Source organism: Hyperoodon ampullatus, assembly GCF_949752795.1.
Source record: "Hyperoodon ampullatus genome assembly, chromosome: 3".
Taxonomy (NCBI): Eukaryota; Metazoa; Chordata; class Mammalia; order Artiodactyla; family Ziphiidae; genus Hyperoodon; species Hyperoodon ampullatus.
The window spans coordinates 40,092,287-40,111,892 of record NC_136916.1 but is presented as its reverse complement, the minus strand read 5'-3'; the positions used below and the strand labels follow the sequence as shown (position 1 = coordinate 40,111,892).

The window sequence follows — 19,606 nt, the reverse complement described above, 5'->3', positions numbered from 1 at the left end:
ACGGGTGTGCTAGTAGCATTGCTATCTTAGCACATATTTGCAAGAAGCGTACTCCACATCGAGGATTTAGATAACATAGGGGGATAGATAGGTTTTGAACTTCTGTGGGTGCAGGTAGATGGGGGTATTTGGCGATGGTAAAGATTGAGGCTGGATTACGAAATAAATTTCAGGTGTCCTTGGGTATGGCTCGTTCAGTGTTGGGCTTCCCAGAAAGAGAAGTCTGTTTTGGTTTTGTGCTGCCATAAGAAGCAAACAAACCCTTACCTCCTTTCTCCCCCCTCCCTCCACTTGCCCCGTGCTCTTAATGAAGCATTTGCCATCCCTTAGTTACAGTGCTTAGTGCAGGTTGAACACATCAGCCAGAAAGGCATGGCTGTAGCTAGAGGTAAAACCTGCTACTTCCAAACCACTCCAAATTAATCATTCTAACCTGAGGGAGACTTGGGCCTTTGGGCCCACCTTTTTGTTTTATTAACTGCCAACAAAAAATGCCAGAAGTGGCTGGGGAGGAAGCACAAAATGGGGGACAGGGAACACTTTGCACATTTTAATTACTTCAGTAAACAATACATATCACAGCAGAAGCCTACCATCAATGGCTATGTCCCAGGCAAAGAGAATTTGGAAGAGCATCATGGGACCTGACGTAAAAAACATGCACCTCCTCCTTAGACTAGAGGCTGCCATATCTAGCTTCCCTGAGCTGGAGTTACACTTGCAATCCCTCCTCGGACTAGTTGCTGGAGCAGCTCCAACTAGGGCAAGAAGGTGAACAATACACAACTTTTCACACTCAAACCTTTCTGGAGAATTGAATGCTTCTCTTCACCCAATAGAAAGAGGGATCCTTCTCAGAGTCATGAAACAAGATCCTTCAATTCTAAAGGCAGGACACTGGGTGCCTGAGAGGAGAGAGCTCATAGATCACCGGCTGGATGTCTGGCAGGACCACAAACATGAACCAGTGGATAACATTCTCCATCCTCATTTAAAGGTGGGGATTCAACTTAGAAAAAATAACAGGATTAAGTTCTCAGGGAAGCCTGCGGTTAGGTGATAGCAGCTGAATCACTCTGCGAACTGCCAAGTGATTAATCAACTTGTTAATACCACGACTACTTTTATGCATCACAGGTTCTTAGTTAGCCCTTCCCCTACGAAATTCCAGGAAAGAGTATTAGTTAACCTAGCCACCCCCCTTACAGTGACGGGTGGCCTCCAGCATCTTGGGAGGAAGGCAGCAGGAAGGAAGATCTGACACCAAGGGAGGCCGTGGAACCCCGTGGAAAGAACACTGGATTGAGACTCAGGTCAACTGAGTTCTTGCCCCAGTTCTACCAGGGTGTCACCCTGCGGCTTTGGCACCCTGTGCTTCCTTTTGGTCTCAATGTTCACACCTGCAATAAGGACAGAATTGGACCAGAGGATTGCTATGCTTCTTCTCCACATGAAAACGGCATGAGATTGTCCAAAGCAAAATTTTCTTATCTTCATCAATATACCAGGAGCACTGAACAAAGCTCATCTTAAGGTCCTTCCCAACATCAGCAGCCTCAGCAGCCTGGCTTTCCAGAGTTTGTGTGTGTGTGTGTGTGTGTGTGTGTGTGTGTGTTCCAAGCAAGACAAGAAGAGCAATGGGCCAGAACTCGGGAGCTCCAGGGCCCTGCCTTAGGTTTACATCACACCACCTGGCTCATCCGTGGGCCCCTGGGTCCTCATTTATAAAATTGGTAGGGTGAGCGAAGAGAATTGGGCTAGTTGACTTTTAGGTCATCTAGCTCCAAAACACAGTGATTCGGTGAAGCAAAGACTCGATGACCTCTGGATGCCCTTCCCAGCCCTGGGAGAAGGTTAGAGTTCTGAGACCCACTAGTTCCACACAGCCCACTACTCTACAACTGGATCCCAGGGTGCCTTTTTGCAGCGAAGGGTGTGAGCTAAGGGTAATCTCAGATGAAAGGGCTGGAGGAGCTTTCCCTCCACACCACATCTGGCAGCCCAAGCTATCATCTGAGGCCTACAGCTGTGGGCTGCCCCTTCTCCCTTTATAAACAAGCCCTACCTCTTGGCTTCTCCCTCAAGGTCAAAAGGAGGGGGAAGACTGCTCCGAGGATGAACCCAGGAGAAAGTCTTAAATGCTAAGCCAGTAATCACAGTTGGATGGTTTTTTTCAAAGGCATTCCTACTCTATTGTACACATTCATGTTTCCAAAAGCATAGAAGGAGGATAAGGGCAAGCGGGCTTCTTGTTTCTAATGAAACAGGGATGAAATATCTTACTCAGGGTCATTTAGTGAGTCCCCAGGAGGTAGAGCCAGGCTAAGTCTGGGGTAGGCAATCCTCAAGCATGGTGCCCTCATCTTAATTTATTTAAACCTTTGGTCTCCACTGCAACAGAGGTAGAAAGAGATTCTTTCAGTATTTCAAGGTTGGGGCAGAGGTGGAAGGCTTGTCCCAGTGAACAGGGATACAGAACAAAAACTTACTGAGTGTTTATACTGGGCCAGGATCTATGATAAATAAGACAAAATGCACTGTTTCATCCACACCTCTCAATATGCCTTGGCTCTGAATTATTATTATCAAAAGCATTGCATGAAGGAAGGAAGGGAAGGAGAGGGAGGAAGAGGTTAAGCAACTTACGTGAGTTCAAAAGGCTGAAGAGTGAAAGATCCAAGCCTCACACCTAAATTATTCTGATTCCAACACCAATGTTCTTTTGCACCCCCAAGTCAGAGTTCTTATGTATTTTCAAGTTGAAGGAAGACTCACTTGTAAAAAACCTTTTCAAGCCTATAAATTAATGGGCTGGAGGGGGCAGATTTGGGGAAGTATGATAGAAATCCCAGAATCTGATTTCTCTAAAAACACCTATAAAAGCTAAAGAGGATTTTCATTCAGAAATATCTAAATCTGCAGATTCAATGAAGGAAGATGGAAGCCAACATCGGCCCAGAGAATGCTCATAAAAATGACACTGGAAAACATCGTATGTTCCTCCTCATAGATGGACTGGAAAAAGCAGTCAGTCACGGGCTTTGCTTCCTCGGTCTTTGCTTTGCAGATTTTCTCTGCGTGATGCCTGGCCTGACTCCTGTAGAAGTGAGGCTGATTATTTCAGCTGGGCTCCCCGTGGCAAGGCCTCCCTGATGAAGACAAGTCTTTGTTAGTGATCAACTAGGTCCCAGATAATCTGTTCAGCTCCTGCGGCATGTATCATCATAATTTTCAAAATTCATTAGCCTTGATTGTTTGGAAACCTATTTCCCATTAATGTCTCTTTATCTAAGATCATCGTTTCAGGCAGAGAAAGAGGAAGGCAGAGAGAGACGGAGGGATGATGAGCAGGCTGAGTAGAGAGGAGAAGGAAGGAGGGAGAGAGCTAGCAACACATGTCAAGCCTGGTGACTTATTTGGGTCTTAGAATTAAGCCACCCCAGAAATAAGTTCTAAATCTGGATTTGGTGATTACTGGGGCAATATACTGCCTTTTTGCTTAAGATAGATTAAGTTTTTTGTCACTTGTAGCCAAAAGAATCTTGATCTAACAGTCGAAAATTCAACTCTCAAATTCATCTTTATTTCTAGGAATAAAATGTCGATTTCTAGAAATGAACCTAAGAAGAAAGACTCAGAGAGATCCTAGAGGCCCAGATAGAAACCAACTTGCCCAGCTAGGATGGAATTGCAATATACCTTCTCTCACCCCCTGAGTGCCCTTTTCTTCTTTCCTGCTCTGTGTGCTGGTACCCACATGCCAGGGTCTCATCAGCCACCAAGCATCAAAGGGACACAGTTTACACACATGTGGCTCTGAGACCAGCACCTGAACTGAAAGCTTTCCTTGTATGACTGCACCTGCCCAAAACCAGTGCATTTGGCTGCAGGTCGCATCAGACATCTACTTTCCATTAGGGTTAGCCACAAATGCCAGCACAGGAGGAGGTGGCAGAAATCAGAGGAACTAGCTAATGCTCAAGAGAGGTAGGGACCAGCCCAGCAGACCCAGGCAAAAGAGATAGCGGAACTTATGTTATTTCCACCAGCATCTCCAGACAGGAGGTCTTGTCACAATCCTTCCAGACATACGGATTTCTCATAAGTCATCTGTCCCCAAAGAATTGTGGAAGCAAATGGACTTGACCAACTTTGGAGTTAAGATCCAGAACAAGAAGTATAGAATCCCATCAAAAATGCTAGGGCACCTTTGCTAATGAGCGGCATTATGGCACAACCAGACGGCTCCCTTCTTTTCTCTGTCATCTTGCCTCTGGCTCCCCAGAGCCCTTTCACGTGAAGCCCTGGGCCCCACCCCATACCAGGCAACTCTCAGCATGCTCTTCTAGGGGTTTGCTCTGATCTGAGACATCTATTTTCAGATCATCAGAGAGCAATGCCAAGAGAACTAGGAGTTATTACCATTGAATGGGCAGAGCTCCTATCTCTGGATAAATCTCCAGGTGAGAACCCAAAGGACTGACCCTGGGAACACACAACCAATTTCCCCGAACTTAAGGACATGAGATGCCACATAATTAAGAGGCATCTCCCACAGGACAATGTATTAGGCTCCCTCCCAAAAGGCCAGTCTTCACTCTCTTACGTTGCAAGACTTGGAATAGCAACAAAAAGGTGAAAAATCATATCCCACAATTTCAAGGCTGTTCAACTATGTTGGTTTTTGACTCCGTCAAAGTCCTAGTGTGTTTTAGAATACTCTCTAGCTCACAGACAACTTCACCACAACTTGATTCACCCTACAACCTCCATCCGTGATGGCTGAAGAACACTAACATGTAGAGAGGGGGTGAAAAAAGCTCATCTTGAGTTCTCCTTTTGTGCCTTGGGTGTGCAAAGAGACAGGTATGTGTTTTCAGGTTAATTAGAAAAACTGGGTTCATTGGGATGAGGAGATACACCCTTGGGTTCCCAGAATGCTGGTGTAAAGGGTGCGCCTTGGGTCTCCAAGCAAGTTCCCATACTGGGACTCACTTATGACCATGCACCCTCACAGACTTGGGTCAAAGACCCCAGCATTGTCTTTCTAGCTGCAACTGAGTCCTTTCTAGAATTAAGACATTTAATGTGTGCCTGGCAGGGTGGGCAGTATGTAATCAGTGAAAGAAGGAATATCCTTGTCACCTTAAAAGATAAGCAGACATTTCTAATCTTTACCCCTGTTCCAAATTGGTACACCACAGAGCACATGGATGCAGAAGAGAGAAGTCAACTGATGTTGAAATGGGTTCATATTTTAGAAGAAAATGTAGTTTGCTTTCTGGCTTCTTTTTGCCAGGGAGGGGACTCCGAGACAAGTCAGGGAAGAGTATCCTATGGAGGAAGATGAATGATGATTTTCTCCTTAGCTCATGAGTTTCAAAGTGATGGAGGGAAACTAGATAACAGGCTATAAGCAGAAAAGAACCAGGATTTGACGGGGCAGCCCTCATCCAATAGCTGGAAGACCACAGTAAGGGACATTCAAGTGCCTGGAGTATATTCTTAAGTGATTCTGACATTGTGATGGTAAAGAAAATCCTGAGTAAATGAAGGAGTAATAACTTCTCTCTATCCATATGACACATATTGTGAAACTAAAGAGACATTGCCTTGACGTGGATTGAGACCTCTGGATAAATATGTTACGGAAGTCCAAGGAATTAACTGCATCGCAGGTGGAAAGATCCTCCTTTAGCGTAAAAGGAAAATGGGAGAGGGTTATTGGAGATCCCCCAATAATTCTTCACTTTGCTACAGCAGCTCTCTCTGGTGCACATAAATGGTGGTTTGCTTACCACACGACTTTACCAAGAGCCCACCTTATGCATAAAATAAGATTCTACTTAATTTTTTTTCTGAGAAGTATGTAAATGTACATTACAAATAGACACAAGGTCACAGAGTGATATCAACGTTAAGTATAACCATAAGAAGATGTGGTCCAGAGACTTCCTGCTTCTTGTTAATAGCAGTCCCAAGACTGGATGAAGTCAGTCTGTGGGTTCCATTCACAAAGGCAGGCAGGAAACTTAGGATTCTCTTCACACTCTTTACTCAATCCCCTGTTGAAAAACCTTTGTCTGGTCTCAGACGTCTGCATGCATTCTCCCCAACCCTATTATCTATACAGAGACCCATGCACCGCCCTCCTTCCAACGTGCACGAAACCCAGGAACCCAGGACACACTGAAGTCAAGCTCCACCTCTGCCTAGGATGGATGCCCCAACAGGAAGACGAGCTCTCATGCCCCCCGAATGGTCCATGCCTATCCCCATTCCCAAGGACAACAACATAAGGAGAAGCAGCAGAAGTTGCTGTACGGTCATGCACAGTCAGCAAAGACACGTACAATCACCCCAACACATCTGCTCCTGATCCAGCCATGCGCATCAGCCAATTCGCAGGACCTTGTGCTAATCCAGCGAGTCCTACTTCTCTTTTCTTTCTACTACTTCCTGCCAACTGGTATCTATGGATGGATGCTGAGACTAACTGATCAAAGCAGGGTTTCAGATTTACTTTCACCTGGGTTTAGATCCTGGCTGCACAATTTTCTAGTTCCATGTTTAAATGTCGGTGTTCTAATCCATAAAGTAAGACTTTGATAAATTCTTCGTGAGAACAGTGTAAATTAAATAAACAGACTCAGAGCCCCTAGCAAGGTGCCTGACAGGTGTAGGTGTACAATAAATGTGAGTTGTCATCCCCTACTACCCCCAAGGACACCAGATGGAAGAAGAAAAGCCTTGAACTATCCTGAATGGCCAGGGCAAGTCAAAGATTGAGGGATTTTCTACAAAGATGCTCCCCAAGTGGATAAAGCCACAGACTCATTCACTTTCTGACACCCTCTCAGTGATGTTACTTGGAGATGAAACCTATCAAACAGACAAGGTATGCTTCCAATGCCATGGCCACCCCTGATTCTGCCTCCTCAATTTTTTTTTGGTCATTCTGAAGTTTTTGAGGTTTCTTTTGCTTTGGATTCAGAATTTCCAGATTTGACTTGTTTCAGAAAAATTTAAGCCAAGCCATTAAAGCCTTCCTTGGCTAAATTAAATAAACTAAAATACATTGCAGTCTTCAGGAGACTCAATTGCTTTGACCTCCCCGTCTAAACCTGCAAACGCACATGTGCACACACACACACACACACACACACACACCACCACCCCACCACCACCACCCCACCACCACCATTACCACCATCACCAAGCATTTCTTTTTCTCTCCTCTGCTTTATTTTTCTTCTAAGGACCTAGTATTCTCTAACATGAAATATATTTTACTTTATCTTTATTTTCTATCTTCCTTATTAAGGTCAGAGATTTTTGTCTCTTTTATTCACAGTTGTATCCTTAGCACCTAGAACAGTTCACAGTACATAAAGAGAGTGACTGTATGTCCCAATTTCTCAGGGAAGGTCCCAGTTTATGCCTGTGGTATCTATTTAATTATTAGTAGCTTCTCTTTTCAGTCTCTGAGACATCCAAGTTTAGCCAGTCAAATATACATAGTTGATTAATAATAAATATTTGTTGAACTTAATTCATAAATTTGACCAATTTGATACTTTAATTAAGCCCATCAACTCCTGAAACCAAGAGTTTTACCTTGATGTGAATGAAATGCATATGATGTTTTAAAAGCATGAGAGTGATTGATCTCTTATAATGGTCCTGCTTTCAAAATTCTCACAAGACTGGCAAACATGTTCTGATAAACTCAAGCTCTACACAGCTGTTAGCATTGAAAAATCTTAAACGTTAATGCCTTTATTGGTAACAGTGCCAAGAAGAGATACCTATAAAAATGGGATCCTGAGAGAACTTGGGAAGCTATGCTTAATTTACCTCCCTAACTAAATCATGAGAGAAATGAATGGAATTGTAAAAGCAACCCCGTTCACCTGCCCAGAAGACTGACATCAGGATAATGTCACGTAATAGAAAACAGAGGCTTCTCTCTTAAAAATGAACTACAACACACCCAGTTAGTGTCTGGAAACAGCATCTGGCCTGTGGGAAAGCATCTCGAGATGGCAAGAAGGACTCGTATTTCCTAATCTGTGTGGGATTTTTAAGGTTGGGTAGGTAAATTTTGTGGTTCTATTCCCAAGTGGACCACTCCCCAAACAGAAGGAAACAGCCTCTAGGCAAAAAGTGGAAGGAAGCTATCCACTTCTGTCTGATGATCAAGGCAAGACAGATGGAACTTTGACTAAAGCTGCAGTATGTCCATCTCCACTCCAGAAACTACCGTAGAAATTACAATGGGGAGGGGGAAAACCTTCCCCTCGATACTCAGGGATATGACTCAGTCGTGGAGCTCTGTAATAGCTATCCTGAACATCAAATTTCTTAGACTAAGCTTCACCTGAAGTCAACGGGGAGACCTCCAGTTTTTCAAACCCTGAAGTCTATGTGGTACTCTTAGTTCCTTAAAGGGAGTCTCTTAGGGAGTGTAGGCATCCAATGTGTATTCAAAACTCAAGGCACCCTCCCTGAAACGCAAGAAAGCAGCCAAACCACAGTCCATGCAGAGCCTCCAGCCTCTACCACACGCGCAGGCCCGGACAGAATCCCTGGCAGCCATTTGAACTCCGGCGGCTCTCCCAGATGTGCACCTCATTTTAGCAGAACATGGCCCCGGCCCCTCCACCACCACCACCACCATGCTTCTTGCCCATGAGACATCCGAAGCACATCAAAGCCTTTGGCAGGAAACTTCCATGAATGTTAAACGATGTCCCCATGATGGGAGGCAGGGGAAGAGAGGTGGGGAGCAGCCCCAGCCCATGGAAGTTCCTCTCCAAAGTCTGCAAGCTGTCAGTTTGTGTGTGGACTGCCCAGCCCCCTGACCCCAGAAACGAAATCCAGACTCACTGTGGAAGCTGCCGATGCTTCTAGCCTCTGCCGCTGCCATGACACGCTGAGGGGGCCCTTCTGGCATAGCCCTTCCTGACAGTGAATGGGGGAGAGAGGGGGGCAGGGGAAGAGAGAAGAAAGGGATGAAGGCACAGGAAGGAAGCATGGAAGGACGAAAGCAAGGAGGAGAAGGGAGGTGGGTATATCCTTAACTGAATGACATGTCGCTCTTGGCCACAGCTTCCAAACACCTCTCCCATGTTACTAGAGAGAAAGGCTGACTGCATCAACTCATCCCAACTGCCCTCACTCAGGAGTCCATGGCTAGGCAGACACACCATCACACCACTCCTTGTACACGACAACCAGCTTCTTCCTTTGTGAGCCACCAAGATCCAACTGGTTTCCCTCCAAGGGTTCTACTCCTGACCAGATGAGCCTTCCAGCCAACTGACCCTCTGAAAAGAGATAGATTTTACCTAGAATTTTCATCCCTTTAGGTCAAGAAATAGCACCTTCTCCAAAGCTTCTGAGGAAATATTTGTCTTCAGCAGAAAGACCATTGAATTTATCACTACTTTTAGGGGTTTCTCTCCCAGAGGCCCTTCCCTGCCTTTCCAATTTGGAAAGGAGATGAGCTAACAGGTCGGCATCTGTAGAGAGCCTCAGCCCTCCTCCTCCTTGCTGTCAACAGAATCACCATTTATTTTCCCTGTTACCACTTGGGAAAAACTGTTTTCCCTCAAAAAGCCTCTTGAGAAGTCAGAGGAGGGTGTGTGTGTCAGGCTGCCTTAGAGAAGGAACTTATGGTACCTTAGCAATAGCATTTTTCAAGCACCTCCCAAATCAAGATCTGTGGACAGAAGACAAGAGACACAGTCCCTGTTCTCAGTCAAACCAGAGGCAGAGAAGCACAGGAATGAATCAAAAAAAAAAAAAAAAAAAAAAGAAGCACATTCAGGGCTTCCCTGGTGGCGCAGTGGTTGAGAGTCCGCCTGCCAATGCAGGGGAAAACGGGTTCGTACCCCGGTCCGGGAAGATCCCACATGCTGCGGAGCAGCTGGGCCCGTGAGCCATGGCCGCTGAGCCTGTGTGTCAGGAGCCTGTGCTCCGCAACGGGAGAGGCCACAACAGTGAGAGGCCCGTGTACCGAAAAAAAAAAAAAAAAAAAGAAGCACATTCATGAAGCAATACATCTGTGTGTGTAAACCAATAGGGCGATGCCAAGGAGACCATCCCGTGAGGACAATGAAATGGGCATCACTGGGTTTTGATGGCAGTGAGGAACAGACAGAGAGAAAAAACAAAGGGGGATATGAGAAAAAGAGCACATGGGAAGTTGGAAAGAGAAGATGTTATGGGCAGAATTCTGTCCTCCCACCAAATTCTTATGTATTAATCCCCAGTACCCCAGAATGTGACTAGATGTATAGAAAGGGTCTTTAAAGGGGTAGTTAAGGTTAAAAGGGGTCATCAGGGTGGGCCCTAATCCAATATGACTTGGATGCCTAGAAGACTAGGACATTTGGACCCAGACATGTACAGAGGGAAGATGATGTGATGACACAGGGAGAAGACGGCCGTCTACAAGTCAGGGAGAGTCAGCCTCGGAAGAAACCAACCCTGCCAACATCTTGATCTCAGACTTTTGTGGTACTTTGTTATGGCAGCCCTAGCAAACTGATGCAGAAGTCCTTATGAAACAATGAGAAAGAGCAAGTGCCATTGTGGAATGAGGGACAGGCTGGTTAGGTGTCAGGGGGCTTCTTGTGGGAGGGGACAGGAAGGAGACTGGCAGAGTGCAGGGTGAGAAATGTATATTTTGAGAAATTATATTTCCCCAAGCCTTTAAACAAGCAGGCAGAATGATGAAAAGTTTGAGAAGTATGGGATGGAGGGCTCTGAGACTGAAGGTGCACGCACTGATCCAAGTGTTGGTCTGATCAGGGTGTGAATTAGGATCGTTCCTGCCAACATTCAAAGAGCAAGTGATGCTGAGGTGCTATGAAGGAAGATATAACAGGATTTGGTGAAGAATTAGGTACAAATGGGGAAGAGACAAGTTCAAAATGACTCCCATTCCAGGAACCTCCCGAAAGAGTTTTTGTTCACGCCAACAGACTGCTGAGGAGCCCCTGTTTGAGAAGTAGGAGGTCACCACGGTGAGTAGTATCTCCAACGAGACAAGTTTCAATCACCAGTGAACTGTCCAGGGGAGACTTACAGGTTAAGCAATCAAAGAGAGAAGAGGTAGAAGCTAAAAATGTAAATTCAAACAGCTTCTGCACAAAAGCAAGAAAGGGTTATAACCATGGGAGTGTGTGAGCTTTCCAAAGTAGAGGTCTAAAATGGTGGCACTAGAACTTCCAATGGGAAGGAGAGAAACCAGTGGAAGAGGTAAAGAATGGCTATAATGGGGAGTAGATCATAGAGCATCATTAAGGCATTGAACAAGGATGTCAAGCTGTGGGGGAGTGGAGGGGCGGGAGAAGGAATGGGGCAGTTATTGATAATGTCATTCAACAGTTAGTTCAAAAAAGGATTAGACTCTTTCGAGGAAGGGAATCTGAATTTGGCCGTGGTGAAATAATTAGTGAACCCCACAATGCAGAGTCAAGGAAGGGGTAAGATCAGAAGCTTAAAAATTAAGACAGAAGATGAACACAGTGTATTATAGTAGTTGAGGAGACAAATGTAAGTTGGAGGTGGCAGAAAGGTCAAATGAAGAGTTTTCTTTAAAGTAAAAGAGATCATAGAAGACAGAAAAAAGACTTCAAGATAGAGTGAGACAAACAGTCACAGCAAGAGGTGGGCTAGAAACAGGGCAGGTGAGAGATGGTGAGGTGTGAGGGACGTGAGAAAGAATGCAGATGTGTGAATCTGTTGATATGGAGAGGGTGAATCTGGCCTAATATTTCATAGCATTACAAAAATACATATTTGACACAGTTCCTGGCATAAGCATAATAGTTCCTTAAATTACTCTGCCACTCCTAACTTTAAACTCTATCTAACTTTATGGAGACAGTACTATACTGTTAGACCATTTAAAATGTCCATTCACAAATGGCCTCACATTCTTTAAAAAACCTTACTTAGGAATCAGAATACGGAAACCAGCTCTGCCCTGCCCAACTTTTTTGTGCAATCTGAGGAATACCAACTAATCTCTCTGAGTCTCGGTTTACTGGTCTGTAAGTAGGAATAATAACAATAGCCTGGTTGACCTCAAAGTCCTTTGATGATGACCAAAGAGAAGCACTGGACCTGTGAGATGGGAGACCAACGTTCTTATTTTAACTCTACCACCAAATAGATGCATGAGCTTGAGAAACACCTGCTCTTTCTCTGGAGGTCAGTGTCTCCATCTGTCAAATAAGTGGGTTCAACAAGATGACCTCCATGTTGATTTCTAGCCAGGATTTCATGAGTTTGCTGGCGTAGATCGCTTACCCAAGTTTCATGGCATTTATCAAGGGCTCTCACAACTGGCTTAGGAACAAAAGAGGTTAATGGATGTAGGAGGACAGTCCAATTGGGTGGAGTCATAACCATGGAATGACTACATTCAAAGGATGCTGATAATTGGGTCAACATGTGCTGAGAGCAGGACTCTAGCAGTAAACCCAAGTCTTGAGCTATTCAAATTTCCAAAAAATTAAAAATATGTTTAAAGTCATCACTGGTATATTGATAAAAGTTGCAGGTGACATAGAACTGGAAGGGAGAGATCTTTCTAGGCCACAGAAAACTTTGGCAGAGTGGAACAAGGAAACAAATCTACCAAGAACTAGGCACTTTTGCTGTACATAAATTCTAAAGCAATAGCAACCGCTAAATGCTAAAGTGTGTGAAAAAGGCAAGTAGAAGATAATTTAGGATATTGGGATACTAATCCCATCGATGTGAACTTGGGCAAATAAACCTAAGTCAGCCCCAGTAATGCAAGCCCACCTCGCAAACCTCTCCCTCTGTACCTGATCCTTTAAGACTGGTACAGTCAGACATAGAGAATGGACTTGAGGACATAGGGAGGGGGAAGGGTAAGCTGGGACAAAGTGAGAGTGGCATGGACATATATACACTACCAAACGTAAAGTAGATTGCTAGTGGGAAGCATCCACATAGCACAGGGAGATCAGCTTGGTGCTTTGTGACCACCTAGAGGGGTGGGATAGGGAGGGTGGGAGAGAGATGAAAGAGGGAGGAGATATGGGGATATAAGTGTATGTGTAGCTGATTCACTTTGTTATAAAGCAGAAACTAACACACTATTGTAAAGCAATTATACTCCAATAAAGATGTTTAAAAAAAATACATAAATGCAGCTTTCTTTTTGTTGGCCACACAAAAAAAGATTGGTTCAGTCAATAAACTCACACCTATGCCTTATTACAGTCCCTCCAGTTGTGAGAAGCTAAGGTTAGAGCATGACTAAAAGGGTCCAGTAGAGTCTCTGAACTGAGGACATTAATTGGGATGGGATAGTCTAGGACTGGAACAATATGACCCAGGTACCAGCATCCCTGTTCCTATGCTCATGGTAGACATACCTGCTGATCCCACATGCTTTTTCACTGGCTCTAGATGCAGCCACCCAGCTCTTCTCGTCACTCTACTCCAAGCAATCACTACCAGTCATCAGAACACGTACCTGAGATGTACTTGCCACCCCTGGGGCATATAATACTTGGTAACAAGGCAATTAGACTTAAAAGCAACAAAAGGAGTCATTTTTAGGTATAAAGGAAATCCAGTGACATGGAAAGCATGAGACACCTTGACAATAAAGTGACCCCTCCCAAGTGTTTGGAAATGAAAAAAAATACAATCGGTCTCTTTAACATAAGCATAAAATGGATGAAAACGTGAATTTACATCCAAGGTTGTCTGAAAAAGCCTGAGTGCCTTCCAGGCCATCATGGCTCAGTTGTACACTGATGGATGCAGATAATAAAAGAATATGATCGGGCTTCCCTGGTGGCGCAGTGGTTGAGAGTCCGCCTGCCACTGCAGGGGACGCGGGTTCGTGCCCCTGTCTGGGAAGATCCCACGTGCCGTGGAGCGGCTGGGCCCGTGAGCCATGGCCGCTGAGTCTGTGCGTCCGGAGCCTGTGCTCCGCAACGGGAGAGGCCACAACAGTGAGAGGCCCGTGTACCGAAGGAAAAAAAAAAAAAAAAAAGAATATGATCATAGAGACCTGTAAAAGGATGGGCATGGAATTTGATGGTGGCAATGTTCATCCCCTCCTGGCTTCAGTCAGGGGAGAGAGGAGGATTTAAGCAGAAGACTAGGAAGCCAAGAAGTCCTTGCTATCAGATCAATAGGGATATATCAGAATTTCTTAGCTAGATGACACTGACCTTTTGATTCATCTGACTCCCTTTCTCTGACTTCTTCCTCATGTAACCTTCTCAGTGCGGTCAGGCTCCCCACACAGGCTGGCTTACTGGGAGTGAATGTTTTGATCACACAGCCTTTTAATGATCTGGTCCCCTGTGCACATTAATAAACTGTCCTCCTAACTGCAGTCTCATGGGTGTTTTAATTATTGTGAGACATTCTCTCAGGCCTTTTCACTGATAAGCAGATGTTTGGGCCTTTGGTAGGGAATCAGATCCTGTTGGCTTTTTCTTAGGTGACACCACTGCATCTTCCAGATATACCTACCCAGAATCTCCACATACTGACTATTGGTACCTGGCAAGGGGGGACCATTATAGGACCGTTAAGGAATAATGGCCGTTATGCCTTACCCATCACAAACACTTGGCATAGGGTAATATATTTTTAAATTAAGCACTTTTATTAAGCGCCTTTTATGTGAAACATCACTGTGATAAAAATGGAGTGGGTTCCTTTGCCTTTAAGGGAATTTATGCTGTAGAGGGCTACAGGACATGCATGTACCCAAATGACTCAAGGACATGACTAACTAAATAAATACAAAGATCAGGAAGTTGGGGATTGACCCATTGAGTAAGAAAATGATCAACTTCAAGAACAAACTGGGCCACAACTCAAAGGTCCATCCTGGCTACAGAGGCTGGAGAGCATGACTCAGTGGAGGAGAGGTTGTCATGGTGATTGGCAGAGTGGAAGAGATGGCCTACTGACAACCACTGCCAATCAAGTTTGGGATGATGAACTTTTTTCCAGAGTGCACATGATCATTTACTAAGCAGACTATACTGCTGGTGATGGTGGTACTGGTGGTGGTGGCAGTGGTGATAAAATCAGCAGCACCCAAGCCAACAGTTCACAAAGCTCTTGAATATCCGTTATCTCATGTTATGCACAGGAATGAGCAGTGGCCATCGAGTTGCATATAATAAGAGAGAAAAAGGAGGGAGGACTGGCCTTTAACCAGCCTTGTTTCTATCCCCAAGGCTCTAGGGCACATGACCCTAACATCTTCCTCTAGGGTAACAAGGGGCATCACACACTTAGGAGGCCTGGAGAATGAGCTCTAGTTCTGAAGGCCTTTGTCTACCACAGAATTCATGGTTATGGTTATCAAAATTTAGCTTCTTCTTGGAGCTACCAGGTCTGAAATGGGAAAGCTCTTCCTCTGACCAGCTAGAAGTGCTTTCTTTTTCCTCCTGGGCTTCCAACAGACCACCTCCAGTGGTCTACATCAGTCCCGGAAGAGTGAGTGGCTTTGTTTTTATCTCCCTGAGTTCTCTTAAGTAGGCTCTTCTTCCCTTCAGTGTTAGGATCTAGCACCAAAGACTATAATAGGAAATACCTTGGCTTGTAAGTAACTTTAAATTATTTAAAATTTCTTATACAGATGGTCCCCAACTTATGATAGTTCAACTTCAGCGTAGTGTGAAAGCGATATGCATTGGGTAGAAATAGTACATCGAATTTTGATCTTTTCCTGGGCTAGCGATAATGCAGCAGGATACTCTGTCGTGACGTTGGGCAGCAGCAATGAGCCTCAGCTGCCGGTCAGCCATGAGATCACAACCCACACACTTACAACTATTCTATACCAATACGACCCTTCTATTTTTCACTTTCAGTACAGTAGTCCATAAATTACATTAGACATTCAATACTGTATTATAAAATACTCTTCGTGTTAGATGATTTTGTCCAAGTAGGCTAATGTAAGTGTTCTGAGCACGTTTAAGGTAGGTGAGGCTAGGCCATGATGGTCAGTGGCTTAGGTGTATTAAATGCCTCTTTGACTTAGGATATTTTCAAATTACAATGGGTTTATCAGGAAGTAACTCCATCGTAAGTCGAGGAAGATCTGTATATAATTTCTACCTTATTCATTTACATAGAATAATAACTACCATCTATTGAGTGCCTAATAGGTACCAGGCAATTTGCATACATTATCTTATTTAACCCACACAAAAGAAGAAATTGTTCTCATTTTTTTTTTTTCAGATGAGGATCTCAGGCTTAGAGAATTTAAGAACATTTCCTAAGGTCACATAGCTCATAAGCAGAAGCTCAGGATTCAAAGGAATATCTATCTGCTGGACTCCACAATTAGTGGGTACTTTGCCCATTTTCTCTTGGGTTCTCCCCATCCCCACCTCAGCTTTGTCCTGTGGGATTGGCTAAACTTAAAAAATAAACAACTGGGAGTAAAAACTCTGTTTAAAATTCTGAATATCAAACGCTATGTTGACCCAGTCCTCCTCCCTCTCCTCCTGTTTAGACTCAGATCACAAAGTCCTGGGCTTTGAGGATTAGGAGAGAAATACAGTCTCCTACTAGGAGGAAGTCAAGGGGACATACTGTTCTCTTTACATGCAAATATCTTAATTACAGCTGGTAGAGAAGATATTTGTATGGTAATTTATGTATCTTTATATGTTATATATTCAGCTTGCCATTAAAAAAAAAAAAGCCCTTTATACTTGAGGACCCCAAACCCGGTCTGTTATAATACTCGCCACTGTCAAGTTATAAAGAGGCTGCTATCCCCACCGTCCACAGGAGCAGAGAAGGATAAAGTGAATCAACACCCTGCTGTCTTCTCCTCTCCTTTCTTGAGGTTGGGTTCCAGTATAAACATGCTTCAAGTTCTTGAAACTTTCTGATGAGGATTCTCCCTGTCCTTATTTTTCCACAATATCTATCCCCATGGAGATCAGGCTGACTATGATAGCATCTATCCCATGCCTGCACCACTGTCACTGACAAAAGGAAACAACTAGATTTCAATATTACAAGGAAGTGAAATCAAATTTAGGAGACCCCTGGAAACTGCTCTCAGAAAGAGGATATTATTTTTTTGGCATGTCAAGGGAGGGAGATATTTATATCCCATTGATTCCCCTCCAGCGAATAAAACACAACCAATTACCTATTTTGGTCTCACTGAACATCTTCTTCACGTTTTCCTGAGTGTTATAATGTCTGTTTTATAATATAAACTGTGTTTATCTCCTCTAAGGATATAGGACAATATAGACTTATTTTGCAGCAGGTAAAATTCTGGCTAGACATAACTGAGAACTTCCCACTTCTAAAGGGTGTTATGAATTAGAAAGAAAAATATAGATATATCTCTCACTAATGATAGCTTCCCTTTGCCACAGCTGGAGGGAATAAGGAGGAGCCAGTGGAATCCCAGGAGATGCACCGGAATAGAGCAAGCAAACCATCTGTCGGGAATGATTTTGAAGCTGTTCTGCCTGGGGCCACAGGGGTGAAGTAGATGACATTTAAGGCTCCTTCCAGCTTCATGTTTCTTTAAAATTGAATGATTTGGCATTTGTTCATCTGTTTTTAACACTCTAGGGATGCAGAATGGACTAGGTGGCCTAAAATATGCATTTGTAAAAAATCCATCCTGACCCTCCATTTCACTGTCATTCTTTTTCAAGTTTACAATACAAAACGGATAGAGGCTTTGGGTTCCCAGGCCCTAGCCTTGAGTTCACCTTTCCCAGCCCCACTAATTCCAATGGCTTCTCTTCCACACTCCACTGCTAACCCCACAGCAAACAGCCTTTTTGTCTCTTCCCTGTACCACTGCCATGGCTTTAGTGGCCTCGGGTCCCAGCCGTCTCTCCTACACACCACTGCCTGATGACTGGTCCTCACAGAGCCTCATTTACACTAAAACAGATGACAAACTTCCCATGACTGTCTTTCAGCTACCCACGTCAGAACAGCTGGCCTTTCAAGAGCCGCCATAGTGGTCCCATCCTTCCTTTACAAACATCCTTCCATGCATCTTTCATGTATCCTCAGGTTTGGCTGGTTGAGTGACACACTGTTCCAGATCACTCTCCTGGTTTGCCTATTTCAAAGCTATCTTTATTCCTCCTAAAATTCAACCCACTGACTGCCTCAAGACCCAAATCATCCCTCTAATTACATGGGCTTTTGAAATTGGTAACCCTATTGTGTTATGGTGGAATTACAAATTGTCATCCTGTTTTACACTCCCTATGAAAATTTCATTTCCTTGGGAATACAGATTGCATTCTCTTCATCCTTGCACATAGTCAGGGAATTGTATTGAATCCTGTCCCCAGCACATGGATCTTCTCAATGGCTAGGGGATTTGGCACAAGGGGAAATAAACCAGGATGGACAAGTTTAGCAAATGTACAAAGTGGATCACTCATCCTAAGGCTGTATAAAGGCTCTAACACTGACTTGTTGCTGGAGAATCTCAAGGTCTTGAACACATCGCCAACCCTCTCCAAGGCTTAACTATAAAACGGAAGCCAATAATATCTGACCTGGAAGATTTCAGAAGACCCTCTTCCTTTCCCAGTAGAGCACTAAGAAACTGGTGAGAAAGTGCAAAGCCCCACAATCAGCATGTGTAAAATGAGCATGTCTCCTCCAGCTGGTTTTGGTGTGAGGGCTTACATGATCAAGCAGGGAGCCCCAGGAGACAGGAGAATCAGACGGGATTCAAGAGCAGAGTTACTCATCCACTGATTCTCTGCTGCTACTATTCTGGTTGTCACCTCTGTCACTGTTAGGTGTAGCTGGAACACATAAGATGTGCCCTAGATCTTAACTGGGGAGCCTATTGAAGGGATCCCGATGCTTGGCCCTGCAGGGCATGGAAGCCCTTCCACAAAAGTGATGCCTATTCAGGCTCCTCTTGGTCTGGCCTAATCCACTTCCTGCCTAACTCTGAATTCCCATTCTGACTCCATTCATTCTTTCACGCATTTGTTCATATGTTTATTGGGTGTCTGCCAAGTTCTAGGTCCTGTGCCGGGCACGGAGGACGGCAGAGTGAACAGGAAGGTGAACTCCTGGCCCTCTGCATCAGTAGGATCAGAGCACCAATCTCTTCCACCCCCATTCTTCCTGTATCAGCATACCACCTCCCCTCCAAATCAAAACATCTGAAAACATTTCTATTCTGGAATCCCAACCTCCTCTTCTTCAGGACTTTCTTTAATTCCAGATTTGAGCCCTAAACTCTTAGTGTTGTCTGATATTCTGAGAAAGATATAATGGTACCAAAACCCCACCCTTGTCAAAGCCAGGTTAAAGGCAGTCTCAGAAGTGTATGAGTCAGTGACCCATACAAGGAAAAGGGATCTGTCATGGGGCATAGTCTTAAGAAGTGTGAACAAATTGCTCTGGCACTCACTCTGGTGCAGAGATGTTTGTTTTCTCTCTGTAAATATGTAACAGGAAATTAGGCAGTTCACCTTTGTACCTCATTTTCATGTCACTCGTGCATGAGCCAGATGGCAGCTCTTTGTTTTAAAAAATTAAAAAGGAAAGA

At 44.3% G+C, this 19,606-nt stretch overlaps 1 protein-coding gene across 4 annotated transcripts in view; it reads right to left on the bottom strand.

Annotated features, from left to right (window-relative positions):
• The window catches only part of NTRK3 (neurotrophic receptor tyrosine kinase 3), a gene marked incomplete at both ends in the record, with an annotated part of 382,825 nt that overhangs the window by 19,192 nt on the left and 344,027 nt on the right, over window positions 1–19,606 (bottom strand). Inside the window, one exon of one of the 4 annotated variants that reach the window (XM_079699625.1) lies at window positions 8,890–8,964. The exons of the other annotated variants lie outside the window; for them this stretch is intronic. Coding sequence (XP_079555751.1) covers window positions 8,890–8,964 — 75 coding nt within the window. The remainder of the gene's footprint in view (window positions 1–8,889; window positions 8,965–19,606) is intronic. 4 annotated transcript variants of the gene reach the window in all.